The 10,535-nt window shown below is 43.6% G+C and overlaps 1 protein-coding gene across 1 annotated transcript; it reads left to right on the top strand.

Moving 5' to 3' along the window:
- Nucleotides 1-10,096: 10,096 nt before the first annotated feature.
- On the top strand, nucleotides 10,097-10,352 carry PHALS_12458 (uncharacterized protein; the record flags this gene model as incomplete). Its single annotated transcript, XM_024728010.1, has 2 exons — nucleotides 10,097-10,154; nucleotides 10,228-10,352. 2 exons carry the CDS (start codon nucleotides 10,097-10,099, stop codon nucleotides 10,350-10,352), a joined length of 183 nt encoding a protein of 60 aa, XP_024578530.1.
- Between the last annotated feature and the right edge of the window lie 183 nt (nucleotides 10,353-10,535).

Here is a 10,535-nt window from a genome sequence, read left to right as displayed (position 1 = left end):
AGGTGGCATCCGTTGGGTCGAACACATTTTCCTGAGTGGCCTCGCTGGAGACACTTGGCTTCAGTGTCAAGGCCAGCAATGCGCATAGTGTCGCTGCTGTTTTTAAACGCGTTCCGCACAGCATGTTGAAGCTGAAGACAAAGATACCGGCGGATGCGGACAACGGAGCGAATGGGGAAATGAGAGATTTTCCAAAGATACAGGTAGAGAAATTACAAAAGCAGTACGTGCGAACACAAATATATTGTATACCGCATGTTCTTGCGATCTTCTCTATGATACTTCTGATTGGCTGAGAACGACTGCGATGACACATAGCGCATTTTAGAAGGCGTCATGACAAAGTGGTCGTTATTGGACACGTTCATATATTTGGCGAGGATAGTATAAGAGATCTGTCTACTCGCTGATGCAAACACGCATAAAAGGTGTATTCTATCAATCATAACTTTAGATCAAACCGTTCTTACTCCATGGGTGAGTCCCCAGATTTATTGATAAGCAAACGTTTAAGGCAATTGCTTCGATAAAACATGCAGCTTTGAATGGATTAAGGTTTGGAGTGGGAATGGCAAGTAATTAATATACAAGATACCAAGCGGAGGCCAAATACTCTTCCTAACAAACACGTAGAGACATGTGTCGTGCTTGTAGATAAAGCGAATGTTAGACGTTGCAAAGTATGTATCGTTTCTTTATGAAATATATTTCTTTTGAGAAGAAATGATGTTTGTGGTAATGAACAAGATGGAATTGTCTAGAGAAGTAAATCACTCGCTGCAGTGTCGACTGTCGGTGAATGTTCTCAACTTATGGCCACGAGTCGTATATTATCGCAAGCTAGACAGAAATCCGCGCAACAGCCAGCCAAGGCTTTCAGTAGTCTTCCAATTTGTTCTTGACTGAGTCGCTGTGTTGCAATCATTACGCTAACAAAAGGCAAAATAGAATTATCAATGGCATAAGGTATAGAGTCAAGAGATTGCTCGCGATAACCCATGTTAAGTCAAGGTTGCTGAGAAAGTTGGATCGTAATTAAACTGCTGTTTGAATTAACAGAGTACTCAGCAATTTTCGGACAGCATGCTAAGAGACGAGATGATATTCTAAGAAAAAGCATTTTGTGGTTATGGTGTACAGACACATATACTTTTTATGGTGTAGGAAACCTCCGTGAGATTAGTGGGCTGCTAGCCTCGCGCGATCCATATTTCTATTTTCTATTTCACAGATATACTTAATGGCGCTTCAAGTTAGATATAATTCTAGATATATACAACTCTTCAATCCGAGCAAAGAAGCACGTAGTTGCTTGAGAGGCTCTCAATATCCCATTTGGAATGTTTGAGTCTACCCTTTGTGATTCAGACTCGAAGAGTCAAAGCATCTTTTGTGCGAGTTCCAGATAACTTTGTTGCTATTGGCAGCAATTTTCGTCAGCTGAAGGACGAAGTCTCAATATGACTATATGTCTGTTTGTGAAATTTAAAACGAGTTGGGCCTCTTTCTTTCTATCTCTGGAATAACAAGACACAACCAAAATGCAGGTGTCTTTAGATTCTTTCAAGGAGATAGTACAGTTGGTGGCTCAAGGGTCGGAAGCGGTAATCGCTTGTCTATTGTCGTTTGCCTGAAGGTGCTCATTTGTTATGAAAACGGGAAGGCAAGAAACCTCCGGAAGGCCTCCACCAGGCTTCTGTGGGAGAAATCAGCTTTCACAGCGGGATGCCAAGACGAAGCGTACAGGCCTCGATGGCAGAGAAAGAAAGTATATCACTGGACAGAGATGTTGAGCTAGAACTGGATTTGGCCATGCTCCAACCGATGCATCAGCGCTTCGCACAATAATGATAACATTTATGAATTGCCTCCTGAGAAGAAGCATACCCTGATAGATATTCCAGTGCTTGGACCATATAATGTGTCATCAAACTTCTTGTCCATCCATTATCACAACTTGCGAGATGAAGTGTTTATGTCCTGAAGCCAAAAGCTCTGATAGCCGGAATCGCGGCCGACCATAGGTATTGCTCTAGATATGAAGATTCTTCGAGCATGTACGACTGGCTACAAAACCTTTCGCATCTATCTAGCCTCTTTAAAGGCAGCGGTGGGCATTGTATCAAATACTTTCCACAACAAATGAGCAGCGAGGGCCGGTTGAAGCGCAAGAGGTGAAGGTCGGTGAGCGCGCCAGGCGCGATTGACCGCGGTCAAACTAGAATAATCTCTCACGTGATAGGCAGCACGATGATGCTCAAATATACTACATATCGAAGGTCGTGTCTTTTGTGTTTTCTTCTTCTTATATAAAGAGGGCTACTACGCAAAGCCGACTAAGCAAACCCCTTTGCGGAAAACGATTATTTAAGTAGGCGTAGGGTAGTCTCCCGGTGGCGCGCAGGATTTTATAGTATCTGAAGGATGGCAGAACCAATAGAAGTAAGCCCAAAAGCAAACCACTATATATCAGAAAATTGAGAGTCATAGCTCTGCGTTGTTGGCCATTGCCGTCGACATCCCGATCTTTGTGCCGCATTAATGACCCTAATTTGTTCAGGAATATCGTGAGATTACGCACGGGCGGTTTATTTGAATCAGTTGACCTTACGCAGAGCATTACATATGCCGAATATGGATATATTTTGCAACGGAAAGACTCGTCACAGTTTTGAGGGCTCTTTCGGGTCTTTCCATAAACTCTCGTGAGGCAGAAGCCCGAGTTCTAAGTGATGTAGTTAATATCAAGAAGGGGTGGGTGTGTGTCGTATGTAGAGTGGAGACGTTAGGTTACAGCTAAATGCTGAAGCGCCAGTAAATATGTTCTTGTAGAGGCGACTGCTTGTCACAGTTTCAGAGCTAAATCTCGTGCAGACAAATCTTATTGCAATATCCACTAAAGACAGGTGACGGTAGATTGCGAATAGAAGGACCGGATCCCGGTGGTAACGTTGATGGTCCAACCATCTAACGAGGTACTAACTCAGCACTAGCGTGTGGCGCACCTATCGCGCAAAGCAGTGATAGTCACGAGTTTGAGGTGAAAAATGGTATACTAGCGTCTTGAGTGGCCAGGATTGTCTAAGAAAAGTATCATTCCTGATACTACTTCGACTAAAGGCTCGCATTAAGCTTGAAAAGTAATTCTAGAGAGTTCTTGCAAGTTTTTGTGAAACGGCGAAATTACCGAATCGGTGCAATTCGTACCAAACGAGGAATAAGCTTACCATTCGTTATAATGTGTCCTTGATTAGGACTTTTCAAGCTTTCGATATGAGAAGAGTTATAAGTATCTCGGATCATGAGGGTCCTAAAAAATTTGTCGAAAAAGGATGTCGAAAGACCCACCATGGCTTTTGCACTCGGATCAGGATGCGTCAAAAAATTGTATTCAAAACCAGGTATTGCGTCAAACGTTAATAGTCCTTACAACGACGTCAGATAAGTTTTCATTCGCGCATTATGTGTAAAACACAAAGAAGCATTGTTGAGAAAACATGATTTTTGCGCCTAGGCGCCGACTTTGAGTCTCACAAAGGCTAACGCCATGGGACCAGTCGTTCATTTTGTGCTCTAAAACAGCAGCTATTCCGGTGCAAATGCTGGTTCTTAGAAGTGTATTGCCGCTGAACAGCATGGTCGGTAGCGCATTGTTCAATGCTCTTGACCTACGGATTAGATGCTGTTAGCTTTTCATTCGAGATAAAGACATTTATTTCATAGATCTGGTCATGCCTGGTGTTGCATCGGAATTGTCCAGAGTACCAGCACATATAGGCCGCATCGTGCACAATCACAAATCTATATCAATTGTATTTCTATCCATAGTGGCGCAGAGTATGGGCGGTCAGCTGTGAATATCCAAATCAAACTTTTTCGAGCTGTATGCACTTTAAAACATTACTAGCCAGCGTAATCAAATTTGTCATTAACAATAACAAGCATATATAAATGGAATAATCATTTGATAACATTGCGACTGCCAAATGAAAATAGAGAAGTAGCCAGTGATAGGTAAAGGCGCGGTCCACAATATTGCATGGTGGCACAGACACTGATAAATTTCCTTGAAATCGGGTGTCAAAGGTTTATGGGGTGCGGCAAAAGAGACAGCTTTATATGGAAATGAAAGAAAGCCTCATGGGCGTTTTGACTCAGAGGTTTTCAATATGGTCGGCCATTTGGAGGTTGTTGTGGAGCTTCCCCATAAGTCGTAAGCTGTGTTTTTTACTCGTATTAGAACACAGCAGGCATAAACGCGCAATTTCGCTGAAGTAGCTTTGGATATTGTTAAGTTTCATCAGCCTTAAGCGGTAACTAAAGTCATGACAGCAATAATCTTATAATCAAGTATACTCTAGTCAGGTTGAGGCGATACCTGCTTGCTCCGAGTCATCTATGATTTGTTTAAATCCATACATCGCGCGCACAGCGACAACGCTCGCACACTCATCTCTCGTAGAGAATAACAAGATCGTTTTTCTATGTCGAGAATATATTCGAGTCAAGATATTGATGGTGTCAGCTTAATGTCGTGGTGGATGCGCAATCGTGTCAGACTATGAGTAGTAAAATTGTCTTATACAAGATGATTTCTATTATAGTTTTCTATAATAGAAATCATCCTGTATAAGACAATTTATTCCTTACTGGAGTTTTCCCACTGTGAGGTACTATCACACGCAGGGTCCCCCGTTCTTCCACTGCAATAGTTGGGACACGGAGCAGCGGTGCAAACGTGCACACATCGAACTCTTACTCTTCGTATCACCCCGCAGTTTGCAACGTCACCATCAATACATGTAGCAATTCCTAGTCTGGTTCTCGACGCACAATATACTCCCGAGGTTGGCTACCTCAGTAGAGATAAGCAGGTGATCAATCACCGCGGTCTCAGCTTATACAAATGGGCATTTAGTTCTAAGCGCCGAAGCAGAACCTGTCATGAGCTTCTCCGGTCAGTACAAGAAAATACGCACCCCCAACGTCACCTTTGCGAAGAACGTACTCATTTGGGCAACAGATTCGATATCTAACCAACTTGGCAATTTTCGAAGCTTGATACAAGTCCAAGAACGTTGACTAGTGGGCTGAACCTTCGAAGATCGAGTCGACACTCCTGGCGAGTCTGACAAAATGCTTGCAAGCCTTTTGGACTTGATCTACCCAAGACGTGTCCGGTAACACCAACATAAAGATCCATGTGGACACGAGCGAGATGGATCATCTCGCCGTTGTCCGAAACCGGTGGGGATATTGTCAAGCTTATTTTCGACTAGGTTCTTATTCAACATGGTTTGCTGGTGGCCATGGTTTTGGATCGATGTTCACGCACTAAGGCAAAGTCAACGAACGTTGTTTACAGATACCTGGCGTTAAATCGGGAATGTCCACCGCTGACCATGTCATAAATATATTCAGATCAAATAGAGCGCGGTTTTCATGGTCGAACATACCCCCCTGAGGCACTTGCGCGAAGCGACTACGTTGCTGGAACGAAATTCTGCTGCCCAATGAGTTTGCACTAAATCACACAATGCAGCCCACTCTATTCCTTATAAATGCTTGGTAAACCAGTGGCGCTCCCTTTACTCAGTTCCGAAGTGTTGGGATGAGAGATGTTGTCGATACAAATTGACATTAGAATGGTAATACATTGTAGCCAATTCAAAAGTTACCCCAACGAGATCGATCGCATAGGGCGCGATAGTATGACCAAATTTCTCGATATGAAACAGCAATATGCAGATCCAGAGAAAGGCGAAATACACATAAATTATAGATAGGTGCGAAATTTTCAAGCGCTGTTTACTTACATGCATATGCATTGTCTGCGATTTGTAAGCCTCAATTGTGTCCTGGCTAGATCGGACCTTTTGTTGGCTTAGCCAGTTAGCGATTGAGCTACACTTTCAATGTCCCAGAAAGATTGCAAACACAACCTCGCTTCCCTTTCAGGCTTAGATGAAGCCGTATCACGATTTCGCTATCATAAATCGCTCTGCTCTATTGTGGGCGTTGTAATGTCTCATCTTTCCCTCGTAACTGCGCTACCTTCTGCTCTAGAGTATAAATTTAAATCTGAAGGACTTGATTGCGTTATAGCTATCGGTACTATTATGCATTCGATAAAGGACTCGCGTCAGCGTTCGAATATGGTGAACCATGCCAAAAGCTTGCGAGCGGTGCTCATGGTACGCTTTGCACGAACAGCTGCTAAAGAGAAATCCTTCACGGACCTACCTAATGAGCACGGTTTCCGCACATTCTAAGTGGTTCGGTGGTTCATCAACTCCGACCAGTATCTTGTAAATTGAAAGGCCCTCCGACTTTCAAAATATCGGTCTGAAGCTTCATTCGCTACGTACGACTTGACCACTTTCCGTCTTTAAGCCCCGGTAAAGAGACAGATTCGTCCAGCGCGACGCGTTTCTCACCAGCAAGTGGCGGCAACCTCGCTTCAAGCTCAACGCATGATCGGTACTAGGTGGCGCATGAAGATAAGCAGGATTATTGACGGCAAGAATCCGTTCGACAAGTGTCCACCTTGGTGTCCGCTTCGTGCTTGTACTTTATAAAGTCAAGCGATTCTCGACGCTTAAGTCGGGCGTAAACATCACTCAAGCGAGCTTGTAGAGCTGAACTCGGGTGATGCGAAAAATCTTTTACTCATTGTGCGATTTGAGCATGATAATCCTTGATAATCTCACCAGCGTTTGATATGTATGCATTGACGGAACGTTTTTTCTCGCTTGCTGCTATTTATGGGCGCAGATGGAACTTTAGAAAAATTGAGACTGCATGAGTTAGAAAGCGCCTTTCGTGACATTTTGGCAGAAGACTTTGCATGCATAAGCGTATAAGGGGTGCGCCGCGAGGGCAGACTTCGATGGACTGAACCTGCATTATTAACCTGATTGAGCCCGCGGACAAGCTCAGCCTTCTGAGCTGAATTTCGTTCAATAATATCAACTCGGAATTTGCTGTGAGCTCCAAGAAGGGGCGTCGTAATGCCTTCCGTCACAGGTAACGGCACGAGTTGTAAAGAACGTCTTTATCTCGGTGAATCTACCATAGAGTGGAAACGGCTTTGCCGTATGTCTGTTAATGAAGACAGAGTAACCGGGGTGGATCACTGTATTATTGGATCACACCACGGCTGCCTCAGTGAGTATGGCGTGGAGGTCGGACGCCGCCAGGGCCACGCATTTTTAATGGATTATTGAGCCATGTGGACACACTACAAAACGCACGCCTGATGTGTGATATACCTTCAAGCGCAAACAGTGAAGGCGCATAGAGAAAAGAAGAATGGACTCATATCGCAGTGAAAGCAAATGTGTGATCGCAGTATGATTCACACTTTGGTGAGAGAAGCGTATCAATTTTCATACTGTATTATTGTGTATGGAACAGACACTATTCTCTTTACTGTCCATCAGATCTAGAGACTACTCCGCGGCACCAGAAAAAATGATGATATAAAATCATAGAGAGCTGAATCAGATGAGAACGGGAGAGGAAACATTTTTTGGGGCGCATGTGCTGACGATAGATTATCTAATTTTTTGTAGATAGCAAGGAGTATATACTAAGTATCGCTCTTAGTTGGATAAAATTATGTATATATATTGGATACAAATTAAGTAGTCTAAAGTTGTTGAATTGGCTTTAAATTCCGCTGAAAAAGAGCGTATCAAGCCATCCTATGCGCGCTAGATTTAATGAACAACGCTTTCCTTGTGCAAGTGTGCAGCACCCTGTTGCACCCCGCTATTAAGCGTCACCTTTTGATCAAAATAACACCAAAGAAATACAAGATAATTACAGTTGCAAAAGACACTCGACTTGATCCTTGACATAGACCACATCATTGCAGTGCATGGTTTTGAGATCTCAGCAGTGTCCTAAATACACTCAAGATCAAAGCACCAAGTGAGCCTCCTCGAAGGCTCAGATCACACCACACGATGAAAAAGCCCGGAGAGCTTATGTGAAATAATCTTTTTAGCTCAACGTCAAAACTCTTGGAGAGAGTAGACCGCCGGTGGACTTGTCTGTGTTAATATGATGACAATTGTAAGCTCAAGTGCTGGTGTCGGTTGAATCGAATCAGAGCCTTTAAATCACAGCTTAAACCAAATGACTGGCGTGACTTGTTTTTTCAGTAAAAATATTCTTTGCGGGGGTCTATTTCAATGAGAAGTCTTGCCATTATCGTGCCACACATCTCGTGAAACGGGGTTTCCACGCGCTTTAGTGTTGACTATCCAAGTCCGTAATATCCAAAGCACGTCACCCGCCGCCGAGCGATGGATCTCTCAGGGATCAAGTATCTTTTCTTGTTTACTTTTAAAGAGCGTTTTTTAATAAATATGTTTAAAAATGATATTAATTGTTTAAATATATGTTTCACTATTTAAATAATATAACCATATGTAACGCGTCCTTTGAGGCCACGAGCTTACGCATCCCACAACAGCTCCTGTTTGGAGTACCATCACTGTATACCTAATATATATTGTTTGCTTTCCCCATACTTCTAACGTTTGGTGTCAGTATAAGCGTGATGTTTTAAATAGAAAACATAGACAAATGTGTGTATTTGCTAGCCAATAATACAGCATTCGTTATTTTAACCGCCCTCAATCCCATCGGAAAACATCACTCTTTTGCAAGCACGTCATTCATGCCTGCTGGTCCAAACCATTTGCCATCTTATCGTCGGATTTTACGCCATTCAATCCGACTTGCACAAGCCCTCTCCCGCTCATCCCATTCTTGCGCTCCCACGTCGCTGTCTACCTGTTTTTGTCAAAGTCATCATAAGTTCACACCCACACGATTACTTGCCAATGAGCCGAGCCCCGTTTTACCTGTCCATGAAGTAGAATATGATTTCATATTGATGTGAATTTATACTACGTGGTTATACGTACCCTTATATAAATGGGTGGGCCGCACAAGATGGTGTGACCGTACAAAGGTGTGGATTACACAAGTCGGTGTAATCGCACAATGGTGTGGCTACATCGTAACAAGAAGCCACTACGTGGCGGAACTGCCGGTAGTTGGATATAGGTGGCTCTGCAGCAAATAAAAAAAATTAAATACAGTCTTCAATTTTGAACGGACGGGTACATTTACCTTGGCTAAGGTTTTGAGTACTCTTGGGTGTAGCGAATTGCGATCGCTACACTCGTTCTAGTTTTAGTGTGGAACACACGGTCAGTGATCTTAGCTTAGCTCCCTCTAAGCAAAGAGCTGTGGCAGCCCCGCTGCATCTCGTAGCACTCGTGGTCAATTCACGCCTAAGTCGTGACGACTGATCCTCTTTAAGGATGGAACAATTCTCTTTTCTGCCCCAGGACTCGCAGGACGGACTTAATTAACTGATGGCATTGCTTGGTTCTGAGGGCGTGCAACACCTTGCTTCGAAAGCCCCGGAACGATAAGCGCGCGCTAAGAGCGTTCTCAAACTATGGAAATGCTCTGCTAGCGCAAGATGTCGGCATCGACTGCGTCGATGTCGACACCGTCAACGACGGAAAACTCCTCCAGACCCAGGCCGCTCATGAAGAGCGTTACGACCTTCGAGGGTAAGGATGTAGAGAATCTCCTGCTGCAACGGGGTTAATCGTGCCCTTGTGAGAAAGGGCTGGTCGCACAAGATTGTTCGACCGTATATAGGTGTTTATTACACATTTAGCGTGATCACACAGCAGTGTGGCTACACTGTAACAACAGTCACACCCACCTTTGAATATTTATGACCATACTATAAAGATCTTTGCCGTTTGGTGCCTCCCGGACGATAAAGTCGTTTGGATGGAGCAAACGTTGTGATCGACCGGATAAGATTAAAGAAGACGTTTTAATGCTAAAACTTGATTAAAATCACGGGATCTAGTATGTTGCATCCAATTAGATATGTCATTTTGATGGGGGGCTTGTCTCTCTCGTAAACAAAATCGCAAGCACCTTACTCAAACAAGATACCTAGATTTGCAAAATGGACTAAATGCCCCAAAATGACTGTACATTGGCTCACTCTCTCTTGGTTCATTAGCCACTGTAACAATTCGAGAATTTTTTCATGCGTCGAGTCGATCAAGTTGGACCACCTGAATGGCATCGACCGATTGGTTTTGTCGGTTTGCGATATTTGACACCGTTGGTTGCAAAGTGAAGGCCCCGCATAGTCAAATAAAATTGATGACCCAGCAGAGAACACAAATGTGCTGCGCGATGAATCGCATCGAGAGGATGACAGAAGTGGGAGGCACATTAACACATGGGCAGTTGGGACTAATATTGATTGCAAACCTGTCAGAGATTTTACCATGTCTTAGGCATCAACTCATGTTTTTTAGATGACCAAAGATTGTACGTACATTGCAACGGGGCTGCCGTAGCGTTGCGCTTAGAGGAAGCGTAATTTAGGTCACCGAGCTTTTTTTCTATACCTAGAACAAGTACGAGTTAGCAGATCGCAATCCGCTTATTCCAAGAGTAATTATTGCCTTAACCTCAGC

The sequence above is a fragment of the Plasmopara halstedii genome (assembly GCF_900000015.1).
Source record: "Plasmopara halstedii genome assembly, contig: Scaffold_614, whole genome shotgun sequence".
Taxonomy (NCBI): domain Eukaryota; phylum Oomycota; class Peronosporomycetes; order Peronosporales; family Peronosporaceae; genus Plasmopara; species Plasmopara halstedii.
The sequence above is the reverse complement of the archived record's forward strand: the minus strand, read 5'-3'. Positions and strand labels throughout refer to the sequence as shown.